Source organism: Chrysemys picta, chromosome 9 (assembly GCF_011386835.1).
Source record: "Chrysemys picta bellii isolate R12L10 chromosome 9, ASM1138683v2, whole genome shotgun sequence".
Taxonomy (NCBI): domain Eukaryota; kingdom Metazoa; phylum Chordata; order Testudines; family Emydidae; genus Chrysemys; species Chrysemys picta.
In genome coordinates, this window is record NC_088799.1 from 35,108,260 (window position 1) to 35,122,963 (window position 14,704).

General features: G+C 43.3%; 2 protein-coding genes across 7 annotated transcripts in view; one reads left to right on the forward strand and one right to left on the reverse strand.

Moving 5' to 3' along the window:
• The window catches only part of COL4A3 (collagen type IV alpha 3 chain), a 119,769-nt gene extending 116,465 nt beyond the window's left edge, over window positions 1–3,304 (reverse strand). Inside the window, exon 1 of one of the 5 annotated variants that reach the window (XR_010590654.1) lies at window positions 3,118–3,304. Coding sequence is in view for 3 of the 5 variants with exons in the window: in XM_005282580.5 (XP_005282637.3) it covers window positions 2,634–2,717 (84 nt within the window). In the remaining 2 variants the exon portion in view is untranslated. Of the gene's footprint in view, window positions 1–1,979; window positions 2,444–2,633; window positions 2,768–3,117 lie in introns of those variants that run through there. The other 4 variants (XR_010590653.1, XM_065558004.1, XM_005282580.5 and 1 more) reach the window with 4 other exon arrangements.
• Window positions 2,989–14,704, forward strand: part of COL4A4 (collagen type IV alpha 4 chain) — a 130,677-nt gene continuing 118,961 nt past the window's right edge. For both annotated transcript variants that reach the window (XR_010590655.1, XM_065558006.1), the window contains exons 1-2: window positions 2,989–3,120; window positions 4,318–4,357. Coding sequence is in view for 1 of the 2 variants with exons in the window: in XM_065558006.1 (XP_065414078.1) it covers window positions 3,083–3,120; window positions 4,318–4,357 (78 nt within the window). In the remaining variant the exon portion in view is untranslated. The remainder of the gene's footprint in view (window positions 3,121–4,317; window positions 4,358–14,704) is intronic.

Sequence of the window (14,704 nt, forward strand, 5' to 3'; positions counted from 1 at the left end):
CCAATTGATATTAGCAACTAAAATCAAATTATTATTATTATTTTTAATAATCTCAGGTTAGGGAGTCTCACTTTTGATCCAAATTGTTATCAGCTGGAAATATCTATGCAGAACTGATTTCCTCACTTTAGACAATACTGGCATGCACATACAAGAACAGCAATTGAGGTGACTTTGGATAGGAACCTGATCTCAATTACCCTGCTGTAAACCAAAAATAAATCTATTATATGTTTCTCTCACACAAACACAATTGAAATCAACTGAACTGCCAAAGAAATACTGAACCTAGTAGAGTTCTGAACAGACCTATGACAGGTTTGAAACAAGTTTGCAGAAAAATATGTAATGTATTGAAAAGGAAAATACAACTGTGATGCTGGATCTTCACTAAAGCAATTATTAAGTATGTTTGATTACCTTAAAAACAAACACGTTGATCTTGATTAAACGGTTAAAGTTTGTCTGCAAGTTCCTTGTGCCAGAGAAGAAATATCTGAATATGTAGAAAAAGTCACCTGAGAGTCATTTATTTAATTTTAAATACTTTATCCAGAATGGGTTAACAATAAAATAGCCAGAATATTTTAAGATAGCAGCAATGACTAAACAATCTTGTGCTAGGAATCTTTATACCAGAAACTGTTTAAATCTATCAATGAAAAATAAAGAATCAACATATTTTTATTTATATCATGGACTGCTGAATATTTTGTAATTCCACCACAACTATACAGCATTACTACTTCTCCATTGAAGCACTAAAAGATAATTGTGACTATTTTTTAAAAGGGAAAATAAACCAATTACTATAATGCAAGAAATTTAATATGGAAATTCAACAGAAATTGCTAATTTCATCAGTTTACAATTTGACATACAGCAGAAATGTTGCTGGCGAGCCACACCTAGGGTTACACAGTAGCATCCAACCACAAAATAGTTACCTCCTGCTCCACTGTCAGAACAGATGCATTTGCAGGGATTAATGGCCAGCCAGAGAGGATTGGAAATCCCTCTAGTCAGCTTGCTCTCAAGGGAAAGTTGTGTACTAAATTGCAGCGTAGGGTAATGCAGATGGTACCAGTGTTAAAATATGAATCAAATAGGCATACTGTATATTATAAAAAGTTCAAACTGAGGTTGATGTAGATGGTAAATGGTTCTTCGTGTGTGTGCGTGCGCGCGTAGACAGATATAGAGCTACTAATATACCACAAAAGGAAGAAGAATTACTATTATTAACTAAATAGTCCTGTACCGCAACCAGATTGAGGCTGCCCAGGTAAAACTCCACACTGGAAACAGAATTAAGGCTCTTATCTTGGTCTTTCTGGTGACGAAAGTTGATTACTCAAATATTGCAGAAATAACAATACTGAGTCTCTCAACAGGTACAAATTACATTATTTGTGAAACCTTGGGAAATGAGTTGATTATTAATGCAATCAAATTTGTTCTGGGTCTCTTATTTTTTTTATTTTTAATATTTAGTATTATGTATCTGAAATAGCCTGAAATAAAATACTGACATTTAGGTGCTTAGACATCAGGCTGTTTTACATATTACAAGTTTTATCCCATGGCTGTCCTTGTGCATTTTATGTAACAATGTTTCACATATGTGTGTGGGTATCTGAACTATAAGTGTTACAAAGCGATATTTTATTTTAATAAAATGCCAATTCTGAACTGTAAAACCATTGTATTTTGATAAACAGAACATTTTGTTTTAATAATTACGTCAGATCCTGCATTCCTCACTCACCATAAATCAAGGTGGACTTCAGTGACACGTTTAATTCTGATACAGACACCCCCCCAAAATAAAAAATCCTGCTGGATTTCATCTGTTTTCTCTTCATAAGGCCGTGACTCAGGAAAGTGTCTCTCTCCAAGAAGTGCATTTAAACACGTTTAAAGCAAAGCATGTACTGAAGTGCTTTACAGAATCAAGCTCTAAATTACAAAGTAATTACCTGCTCTATATTGGTTACTTCTCCTAAGCAAAAGCCCCAGGTTGCTGCCACTGAAGTTAACGCCTCCATTGCCGTCAGTGGCAAAGGTACCCAGCACCAATTCCTTTCCACTGCATATACCAGTAACTTTGCCTATGACAAAAATGTCGGGTTTTTGCAAGAAAGAAGTTGAAAGGACAGGGCTTACAGCGGCGGGGTCGGATCGCAAGGGCTCGCAGACCGGGCGAAGAGAAAACAATCTCCAGCGGGGCTGCTGAGTGGCGCACTTGAAACACGGTTTTAACCAAGTTTCTGATCCTAGATTATGACAGCGGCTGTGTGACAGCCGCCGCTCCCGTCACTTTTTTTCAGATCACTCTGAGCGCTGCTTCAGCACAAACAACAGCTACAACCAAGAGCTGCTTTTTCACTTGCAAAAAATGAGCTACAGTGAAATGACCTGCACCTTCTCTGTCACTTCTGGCCCTTCCCACCCCCGTCAGGCCCATAATTACAACACGTGCATAGATGGGGTCATCCACTGATTTGGGTGGGTGGGTGAAATATCGCCCCCTGGCACCACCTCCAGCCCCCACACAGCTGTTCCCGCCTCTAAACAGCGAGTCACTAGCCCGGCGGCAGGGACAGGTTCCCCCCGCGCGCCCCGACCCTCACCTTGGCGGCGGCGAAGCCGTCGGGCCAGCGCAGGCTGCCGAGTAGGGCGAAGAGCAGCAGCCGCAGGCAGCCCCCGCGGGTCATTTCAGCACCAGCGCGCCCGGCCAGGCCACCCCGCGTCCAGCAGCGGCCGCTCCAGGGCTGGGGTCTCTCGGGGAAGCCGGGGCGGGGCCGGCGAGCCCTCCTGGGCGAAGGGGGCGGTGGCTGTCCCTACGAGGCCCCGCGGAGGAAGGCCGGGCCGGGCGGGGAGCCAGCCAGGGGTTGGGCACCCCCCCGGCGCTGGGGGCAGACGGGCCAAGCGGCAGGAGCTGCGCGAAGGGGCGGGAGCACCGGCTAGCGGGTATCTCTGGCGTCTTTCCCGCAGCAGCGACTCTGCCTCCGCCTGGAGTCCCTCCGCAGCAGCCCTGCCAGCGGGCCCGGGAGAGCCGCCCGCCAGCCCCCTCCGCGGCATGCCCAGCGCAGGGCTTCTTCTAAGCGCTCCTACCTGGTGGGTACCGTAGAACCCAGGGCGTGGCGCCGCCGCTGCTGGGGGTTCGCTGGGATCCAGCCCTGGGTGTCTTCTCATCAGCCTCACGTGCGCCTTGCTGCCAAACGGCACAGTGTGTGAGGGGACGGCAGGGTGGGAGGTAATATCTTGTATGGACCAGCTTCTGGTGTCCCACGGAGATCTCTCCTTCAGGCTGGAGACCAATAGCAGCATTTGGGAACATTAATGGTCATGCTTTGATTTGAGTGATAAGGAAGAGCTGACTGCCACTAGTATGCAGGCCGTATTAGTGCCGCTCTGCTCTTTTGGGCATTTTCAAAATCTTGCCAGGGGTCACCACTGTGGTTTAATTACCTGATAACTTCACGTTGCTTAACCATTTACTTGTTTCTAATGCACCCAATGGCAGTATAGCTTGTCTTTGCCTGTGGTCACTATTCCTTTAGTTCTTTCCACAAACTTTTTGGTTATATACACACACAATCTGTGTAGTACTCCTGCATCGTTTCTCCCAAGCATAAAGGCTTGAAGGATCAGGGCCATATTGTGTATTGTAGTTGTTGGCCAAGAACTTTTCCCTCCAATTTTACTTAACTTTTGATTTGTGCATGTCCAAGTCATTAAGGGCTGGGCTGTAATTTATAATTCAGCTCCAACAAGGCCCAGCATGTAGCCATGCTGCCCCAGAAGCAGGGCAGGAACCAAATTGTTAGTGAGTGCCAAGCTGGCCCCTGCTGCTTTCTTGTTCTGGAGAAAACTAAGTTGCACCAGATGTCTTGATGGTGTAATATCCCCCTGCACAGGCTCCATTGTGCTAGTTGCTGCATTGTAGGGGCAGATGCAAGGTTCTCCCTGTCCTCCCCCCCCCCCCTTGCTCACCTGAGCATGATGGAGAGTAGCAGTGGGGGCGGTGGCAGCTGCTCTCCTCACATTCTAACTTTGGAGATGGGGGGGGGGCATTAAACTCCTTACCTGCCCCCTGTAGACAGGGTCACTGCCTAGCCTAAATTGATGGAATTACACAGTACAGTGGCAATTACGTGATGGCATGTAACCCATTAGATATATTCCTTTTCAGTTGATAGTCATTTCAAACCTATCTGAATATTTAGACATTTACCACTTTTTAGAGTTTGTGTTTTGTAGTGGGTTTGGTACTGACAGTTTTAAATTAATGTAGCCCTTTCTTTCTACCAGGTGGCTAGTGACAGTTTTTTCAGTGCAACAAATTTATGGGGTAAGTGATATGGATGCTAATTTTAGACAGTCAATGCTGCACACTTCAACCAGGTGGCATTCCCTACCAAGATGAATATAGCTGTCTCTCTCCCCCCATCCAAGCTGTGGCCAAATCTTATTACTTGTCCCTCCACATTATTTCTAAACTCCTCTTTTTCCTTTCAGGCCTGTGGCCAAGTTGCTTGTCCATGCCATAACTATAGTAATCTGCTGTCCAGTCTCATTAATACTGACCTTGGTGCCCCACCCCTGCCACATCCATCCAAACCCCACTACCAAAATCATCCTTCTTACCTTTTGCTTCAAGCATGTCACCTGCCTTTTCTAATCACTTCAGTGGTCCCTAATCTTCCCTCTAATTTTTCCCATACGTGTGCAGAATGAATTTTGTTATGTGCACCAATATGGAGGTGATGTGTGATGGGGCTGAGGGGTTTGGAGTGTGGGAGGGGGCTCAGGGCAGGGGTTGGAGCATGTTGGGCACCCCCATGGGAGGGGGAGGTCTCTGACTGGGGGTGCAGGGTGTAGGAGAGAGCTGAGGCAGAGGCATGGTGGGGTGAGGGCTCCAGATGGGAGTGCATACTCTGGGCTAGGGCCAGTGATAAGAGGTTTGGGGTGCAGGCTGCAGCAGGGAGAGAGGACTCCCCCCAGCCCTCTCTCACCACAGCAGCTCCGGAGCTGGGGGAGAGCGTGTCTCCCCTGCCGCCGCAGCTCCAGAGCTGGGGCCAAGGGGAGGTGTGACGCCCTTGATAGGCTGCTTATGTATGGAATGCACTTGTTAGGCTGCTTACCTTTGGAATGCCCTTTCCTTCGGAATGCCCGTCTGAATTTGTTTGCCAACCCATGTACTTTACCTCATTTGAATACCAACTAAAAACTCACTTTTGCCATGAAAGGGAGAAGATATATAACCCCTCCAAAAGAGAGCAGGACCCAAACTATCAAGGCATATATATGCCTTACTGAGTAATCATGGGACCACCCTGCTACTCCCATCCTTCCTCTCACTTTTCTTTTCCTGTGCTATTAAATATAGACTGTATGTGTAACCCACTCCAGCACAGTATCTACCCTTTTCCCTTTCTAGACGCTGGTTCACATAAGTTAAAAGCTTATTACTTCTACTTGCTAGAAAAGTATTCCTTTAGCTCAAGTGATAGAAGCTCAGGCTTTTAGTGCTGAAAGACTTGGCATCAGACCCTGCTGAGAACCAAGTGTGGGGTTATTAAATATGCTTCCTGGGGAAGGGAACATGTCCACTATATTTTGAAGTCATTGGTACATTTTGCAGTACTAAAAATAAAAAAATTGTTTAAGGAAACGGTTTTTAATCTTTTTATCCCAAAGACAATAATAATCTGATAGAATCCTTATTTATTCATATTTTAGAGCAAATTTGAAAGAGCTTACAAAAATCTTTAATTGTAATTTGATCTAAATACTGAAAGCCAGAGAAAATTGAAGGAATTAACTTGGAAGTTAGCAGAATGAATTCAAAATTGCCAAACCACAGTTAGTCATTACCATTAAGAGATCAATATTAACAATTTGAGACACTACACTGGGATTTTTTATGAAATAGGAAATAAAGAAACACTATTAAGGCTACAAAGTGAGGCACTCAAAAGTTTGTAAATGTTAGCATTAAGATAGGCTTTGCGACCTTAATTCTGCCCCACATGCTTTATAATGTAGTTATACATTATCTCATACTGTTTTTCCTCACAGCATTCCTCCCTTATGGAGTTAGAATCATAGAATATTAGGGTTGGAAGAGACCTCAGGAGGTTATCTAGTCCAACCCCCTGCTCAAAGCAGGACCAACACCAACTAAATCATCCTAGCCAAAGCTTTGTCACTTCAGGCCTTAAAAACCTCTAAGGATGGAGATTCCACCACCTCCCTAGGTAACCCATTCCAGTGCTTCACCACCTTCCTAGGTAAATAGTGTTTCCTAATATCCAACCTAGACTTCCCCCACTGCAACTTGAGACCATTGCTTCTTGTTCTGTCATCTGCGACCACTGAGAACAGCCTAGCTCCATCCTCTTTGGAACCCCCCTTCAGGTAGTTGAAGGCTGCTATCAAATCCCCCCTCACTCTTATTTTCTGTAGACTAAATAACCCCAGTTCCCTCGGCCTCTGCTTGTAAGTCATGTTCCCCAACCCCCTATTCATTTTCATTGTCCTCTGCTGGACTCTCTCCAATTTGTTCACATCCCTTCTGTAGTTGGGGGACCAAAGTGGACGCAGTACTCCAGGTGTGGCCTCACCAGTGTCGAATAATCACTTCCCTTGATCTGCTGGCAATGCTCCTGCTAATACAGCCCAATATGTCGTTGGCCTTCTTGGCAATGAGGGCACACTGCTGACTCATATCCAGCTTCTCATCCACTGTAATCCCCAGGTCCTTTTCTGTAGAACTGCTGCTTAGCCAGTCAGTCCCCAGCCTGTAGTGGTGCATGAGATTTTCTTCCTAAGTGCAGAACTCTGCACTTGTCCTTGTTGAACCTCAGATTTCTTTTGGCCCAATCCTCCAATTTGTCTAGGTCACTCTGGATTCTGTCCCTACCCTCCAGCTTATCTACCTCTCCCCCAGTTTAGTGTCATCTGCAAACTTGCTGAGGGTGCAATTAATCCCATAATCCAGATAATTAATAAAGATGTTGAACAAAACCGACCCCAGGACCAACCCCTGGGGCACTCTGCTTGATACTGGCTGTCAACTAGACATTGAGCCACTGATGACTACCTGTTGAGCCTGACAGTCTAGCCAGCTTTCTATCCACCTTATAGTCTATTCATCCAATCCATACTTCTTTAACTTGCTGTAAAGAATACTGTTGGAGACCATATCAAAAGCTTTGCTAAAGTCAAGATATATCATGTCCCCTACTTTCCCCATATCCACAGAGCTAGTTATATCATCATAGAAGGCAATCATGTTGGTCAGGCATGACTTGCTCTTGGTGAATCAATGTTGACTGTTCCTGCTCACCTTCCTCTCCTCCAAGTGCTTCAAAATGGATTCCTTGAGGACCTGCTACATGATTTTGCCAGGGACTGAAGTGAGGCTGACTGGTCTGTAGTTCCCCCGGTTCTCTTTCTTCCCTTTTTAAATATGGGCACTATATTTGCCTTTTTCCAATCATCCGGGACCATCCCCGATCACTACGAATTTTCAAAGATAATGGCCAATGGCTCTGCAGTCACATAGCCAACTCCCTCAGCATCCTTGGATGCATTAGATCTGGACCTATGGACTTGTGCACGTCCAGCTTTTCTAAATAGTCCTTAACCTGTTCTTTCGCTACTGAGGGCTGCTCCCCTCCTCCCCATACTGTGTTGCCCAGTGCAGTAGTCTGGGAGCTGACCTTGTCTGTGAAAACCGAGGCAAAGAAAGCATTGAGTACGTCAGCTTTTTCCACATCATCTGACACTATGTTGCGTCCCTCATTCAGTAAGGGTCCCACACTTTCCCTGACCACCTTCTTGTTGCTAACATACCTGTAGAAACCCTTCTTGTTACCCTTCACATTCCTTTCTAGCTGCAACTCCAATTGTGCCTTGGCCTTCCTAAATACACCCCTGCATGCTCTAGCAATTTTTTAATACTCCTCCATAGTCATCTGTCCAAATTTCCACTTCTTGTAAGCTTCCTTTTTGAGTTTAAGCTCACCAAAGATTTCACTGTTAAGTCAAGCTGGTCACCTGCCATATTTGCTATTTTTTCTGCACTTCGGGATGGTTTGTTCCTGCACCTTCAGTAAAGCTTCTTTAAGTTCACAGTACATACCTTGCTCAGTGAATGAGGCAGAAGTTCAATATTTCTTTTTAGCTTCATCCTCCAGTATATGCCGTCATTCATTATTTAGGTGGCAGTTCAGCAACTTCAAGGTGTCTAACTTCAAGTGTACAAATAGTCCCACTGAAGTCATTGGAACTAATCATGTGTTTAAAGTTAGATATCTACTTCAGATACCTTGCAGAATTGGGGCCTTAATGCACATCATCCAAATCCCTCTGAGTAAGAATTTGTTAATTTATTCTTTACTATGGCACTCTTCTTTGTAGACTGAGTTCCTCAAATATTAGTAAATCTATTTTCATAATTCCTTTGAGAGGTAGGGAAGTATTATTATTCCCATTTGTTATCCCCATTTTACAGATAGGCAACTGAGCCATAAAGATTAAGGCCCAACTTTGCAAAAGAGGACACTAACTTTGGGAGCCCAACTCAAAACATTTAAGGTCTGATCTTTTCTCCCCAGAGGCGCTAAGCATTCACACCTCCCATTTAGTTCAGTTGGATGTGAGTGTTCACACTGGGTATCCAGAAAATGAGAAACACCTAATTAGTGGCCATTTCCAAAATATTTACCCTACATTACATTGAAAGTATGTAGAGAGCCAGGGATGCAACCTAGTTCTCACAAGTCCCCGCTTAGAGATTTAGCCATAAGACATAATTTCTCTTCCAGCAACCCCTGCCACATAGGAGGAGGAATAGCTCAGTGGTTTGAGCATAGGCCTGCTAAACACAGGCTTGTGAGTTCAATCTTTGAGGGGGCCATTTACGGAACTGGGGCAAAAATCTGTCTGGGGTTGGGTCCTGCTTTGGGCAGGGGGTTGGACTAGATGACCTTCCAACCCTGATACTCATTGATCCCAACAATGGGACTATGTATAGAGTAAGGTACTACTCAGCTGGGGTTAAAGCAGCAGAATCTAATCCTAGGTTACTAAATCTGCTGCTCCAGGTCTTCAAAGAGTCAAAAATAACTGCAAAGATGTCCTATTTTTCTAATATATATATAAAATGTTAGTAAGATAAAATTTAAATAGTTTAAGTTGTTTAAATAAAGGAAATTTGCAGATATCCTACTTATGATAGAGATAACATTGAAAATAGGTATCTTGTATAAAAAAAGAGCACCTGTGGGATGTCTAACTATTGATGTAGTTCTTGGTGTAGTGTACTCTCAATGTTCTAAGAGTCTGGTCACTACAGAAGGCAGCTGTCATTTTCTGAGGGCAGAAGTTGATACAAAATGTTATAGAGAAGACACATACTGTTCTGTCACAGAGGCTTTATTTTTGTTCTATGTTTGTTATAAACTATGTATGTTTTGAAATTTAAACATAACGAAAGGATTTGGTTATTCTTTGACTTTGGAAAAATTTAACAATTAGAACAGTGGTTCCCAAACTTGTTCCGCTGCTTGTGCAGGGAAAGCCCCTGGTGGGCCGGGCCGGTTTGTTTACCTGCCACGTCTGCAGGTTCGGCCAATCACGGCTCCCATTGGCCTGGAGCAGCGAACTGCGGCCACTGGGAGCCGCGATTGGCCAAACCTGCAGACGTGGCAGGTAAACAAACCGGCCCGGCCCGCCAGGGGCTTTCCCTGCACAAGCAGCGGAACAAGTTTGGGAACCACTGAATTAGAACATTGTTTTCTTCCCTTGAAACAACAATGTTCAAAATTCAGGAAATTTGTATCTGCACCAACCTTCCATTTAATGAAGACAAGGGTGTTACAAACTACAGATGAAAGCGCCTCTCTCAGTCCTTGACTTTCTGCCCAGAAAGTAGTAAGGTCTGAGCCTGTCTTGGTGAACATGTACTTGAGCCTGTGTAGAATGGAAAAGAGAAAGCTGCATCATCTGAGTTCTAGCTGTTGGATGGGGGCCTCTCAATTGTATCAGTATGGTGAATAAGTTAAACACTGAGCTTTCAGTAAAGCATTTTCAACACAAAAATATCCTCATCATACCCAAGTAATTATCTGTATTAGAATACTAAATCTCATGCATTGAAGTTTGAATAAATAGGAACTTAAACTTTAGCTATATGGTACTCATGATCTAACAGCTGCTAGTCACTAAGGTTTCAAAATAAAGACTGATTGTCTCCTTTAGAAAGGATGACCCTAAAATAGGGAAATGCTCAAACATTGAAAATCTGGTTAATTTGAATAGAAGAAGGTGCAATGAGTGCCACTGTAGAAGTACATATTTTATATAAGTTTTATCATTTATCTGCACAGATTGGCCACTTGACATTCAGATGTACAAATGGTTATTTGTGTGTATAAATTTGTGGGGGAGGGATAGCTCAGTGGTTTGAGCATTGGCTTGCTAAACCCAGCATTGAGAGTTTAATCCTTGAGGGGGCCACTTGGGGATCTGGGACAACATCAGTACTTGGTCCTGCTAGTGAAGGCAGGGGGCTGGACTCAATGACCTTTCAAGGTCCCTTCCAGTTCTAGGAGATGGGATATCTCCATTAATTATATTATAATTATAAATCTGTTTAGGGTTTTTGCCGATACAGGGAATGTTTTTATTAGTTTTGCGGATGCAACTGTTGTCTGTCCTTGAAAGGTTAATTTTCAGACATTCCACAATTCTGTCTATACATCTTTGTTTAAAGTTAAAAAGAACGGGACCAAATAGGCTTTATTCACAAAGGCTCTTTCATATGAAAACCATAATCAGTTATGACACTCTTAAGGTAAATTTCTTCCAACATCCATCCAGTAAATTAATCAGGTGACACTTTGCACAGGGGCTTATCAATATGTAGGAGAGAAACCATAAAATTCAGAGCCATTGGCATAAATTGTTGTACCACACCTGTTTTGCTGTCATGACCATGACAACTACTGAAAAGGTGGGGTAAAGCCAAAATATGAAGGTACTATTCTTATCTCATCAGAAAATGACCACAAAAGGACACTAAATCTCTGTGAAGTTAACACGGTCATACAAATTAGTGTTAGAGAAGCAATAAGACAGTTTTACTATGAGGCAGATTATGCCAATTTCTAATAAGTAGGGCTGTTGATTAATTGCAGTTAACTCACGCAATAAACTCAAATTAATTGCAATTTAAAAAATTAATCGCGATTAATCGCAGTTTTAATTGCACTGTTAAACAATAGAATACCAATTGAAATTTATTAAATATTTTTGGATGTTTTTCTACATTTTCATATATATTGATTTCAATTACACAGTATACAAAGTAGACAGTGCTCACTTTTTCATTACAAATATTTGCATTGTAAAAATGGTACAAGAAATAGTATTTTTCAATTCACTTCATACAAGTACTGTAGTGCAATCTCTTTGTGGTGAACTTACAAATGTAGATTTTTTTGTGTTACATAACTGCACTCAAAAACAAAACAAAGTAAAACTTCAGAGCCTATAAGTCTACTCAGTCCTACTTCTTGTTCAGCCAATCACTAAGAGAAACAAGTTTGGTTACATTTGCGTAAGATAATGCTGCCTGCTTCTTATTTACATCACCTGAAAATGAGAACAGATGTTCGCATGGCACGTTTTTAGCCGGCATTGCAAGGTATTTACATGCCAGATATGCTAAATATTCATATGTCCCTTCGTACTTCAGCCATCATTCCAGAGGACATGCTTCCAAGCTGATGATGCTTGTTAAAAATAATGCATTAATTAAATGTGTTTGAAATTTCTCTCCTTCTGAGAGAAGGTCTCTTGTTCTGTTTTACCTGCATTCTGCCATATATTTCATGTTATAGCAGTCTCGGCTGATGACCCAGCACATGTTGTTCATTTTAAGAATACTTTCACTGCAGATTTGACAAAACGCAAAGAAGGTACCAATGTGAGATTTCTAAAGATGGCTACATCACTCAACCCAAGGTTTAAGAATCTGAAGTACCTTCCAAAAAAATTGGTGAGGAACATGGTGTGGAATGTGCTTTCAGAAGTCTTAAAAGAGCAACACTCTGATGCGGAAGCTACAGAACCAAAACACCAAAAAAGAAAATCTAACTTCTGCTGTTGGCATCTGACTCAGATGATGAAAATGAACATGCGTCAGTCTGCACTGCTTTGGATGGTTATCAAGCAGAAACTGTTATCAGCATGGATACCTCCTCTGGAATGGTGGCTGAAGCATGAAGGGATATATGAATAGTTAGTGCATCTGGCACGTAAATATCTTGTGATGCTGGCTACAACAGTGCCATGTGAACGCCAGTTCTCACTTTCAGGTGATACTGTAAACACTAAGTGGGCAGCATTATCTCCTGCAAATGCCAACAAACTTGTTTGTCTGAGCAATTGGCTGAACAAGAAGTAGGACTGAGTGTACTCTCAGGCTCTGAAGTTTTATATTGTTTTGTTTTTGTGTGCAGTTATGTAACAAAAAAAATCTACATTTATAAGTTACACTTTCACCATAACGATATTGTACTACAGTACTTGTATGAAGTGAATTGAAAAATACTCTTGTTTTATTCAGTGCAAATATTTGTAATAAAAAATATAAAGTGAGCACTTTATAGTTTGTATACTGTGTTGTAATTTAAATCAATATATTTGAAAATTTAGGAAGTATTCAAAACTATTTAAATAAATGATATTCTATTATTCTTTAACAGCCCTACTAATAAAGGTTTATAAAACAGCTATTCTGTTAATTTATGTGGTGACTGCTGACATATTTGCATCTTTGGTACAAGGTTAAATGCTGAACTAGTTATTTAAATAAATACTTTTCCTAGTATGATAAAGAAACGTTAGTAGAAACTTGCAGTCCTTTGACATTCCAGGAGAGTCAAGTTTTTAATAACAAGGAAAGGGACTAATGTGGAACAGTTATGCATTCTCATGGGAAATTTAGTACATGATAGAGAAGAAGTCTGTCAGTAATTCCTTCTTGTTCTGAAGTTCAGTATCACAGACATTTTGAAAATATTTGAGATAAAACAAACTGACTCCTCCTCATCTAAAGTTTGATTAATTTTCTCCTTGAAAAACTGAAATATGAGCCCTATTGTTGTCTCTCTCTTACTGAAACCAATGGCAAAACTTACACTGATTTCTATGGAATCAGGATCAGGCACTGAATTAGTATATTTCATGTGTCATTTTTTGAATTCATTTACCTAAATTATAGTTTATCAGCCTTTTAAATATTAGGCCTATTTTTTCAAGACCACCTATGGCATTTGGACACTCATTTCTAGTTAAAATTAATGGAAACTGGGTGTTCAAATTACCTAAGCAGCTTTGTAAATGTTATTCTTAATCTGCATGTTACATAGGCATAGTCAATTGTTGACTTAATACTGCTCATTTGCTGGCAGTGTTGTCACAAAATTAAATACCATAAAAATTGCCATTTTGGGACACAAACTAAAAAGAACATGTTTGTTCTACTTATTACATTGTAAGTCAATTGAATGTATGCATCCTGATATATTATTAGGTTCCTATTAAACATACACCTCTACCCCGATATAATGCGGTCCTCAGGAGACAAGAAATCTCACCGTGTTATAGGTGAGACTGCATTATATCGCATTTGCTTTGGCCTCCCCTGTTCCCTGACCGCCCCCTCCAGAGACCCCTGTCCCTAATCACCCCCAGGACCCCACCCTCTACCCAGTCCCCCTGCTCCCTGTCCCCTGACTGCTCCAACCCATATCCACACCCTCTGCCCCCTGACAGGCACCCATCGGCGGGAAGTGGAGCAACGTGGCCCCAGCCTGCTCCACTCCGCCACTTCCCAGCCGCGGTGCTCTGCTTTCCGCCACCGGTGAGGTTGGGGAAAGGACGCCCCCCCGTACTCACCTGTGGTGGAAAGCAGGGAGCTGGTGGAGTACAGCGGGCTAGGGTCGGGCTGCTCCGCTTCCCGTCGCCGGTGAGTGCGGGGAGGTTGGGGAAAGGACGCCCTCTGCACTCACCGGCAGTGGTAAGCAGAGCGACGCAGCCCCAGCCTGCTCCGCTTTCCTTGCCCCGGCCCCAGCAGTGTCGCTGGCGGGGGAGGGGGGGGAAGGAGGGGGTTGGGGAAAGGTCCCACACCCACCTGTGGCGGGAAGCAGAGTGCTGCGGCTGGAAGTTGGCGGAGTGGAGTGGGCTGGGGCCGGGCTGCTCCGCTTCTGCCGCTACCGGTGAGTGCGGGGAGGGGGATCCCTTCCCCCAATCCCCCCTGCCCTGAGCGACATGGCTGGGGCAAGGGAAGCGGAGTGGGCTGCTCCTGGCCCCCTGCTAATACTCCAGGCCACTCTGGGACTGCAGGGCCCCCAAAAGTGCCCCCCCCCAGCTCCTGCCTCCCAGACCCAGGGTGGGGGAGGGAAAGCTCCTGACCGCCCCGGAGACCCTCTGTCCCTTATCCAACCCCTCGGGCCCGTCCCAGCACCCTTAACGCACTGCTCAGAGCAGCGTTTCAGAGCTTTACTACGTTGTATGCGAACCCGCGTTATATCGGATCACGTTATATCCAGGTAGAGGTGTATTTGTTTTCAACATTACATCAATGTCATGGAAGGAAAAAGTCTTTCACCTCCTTGTTACT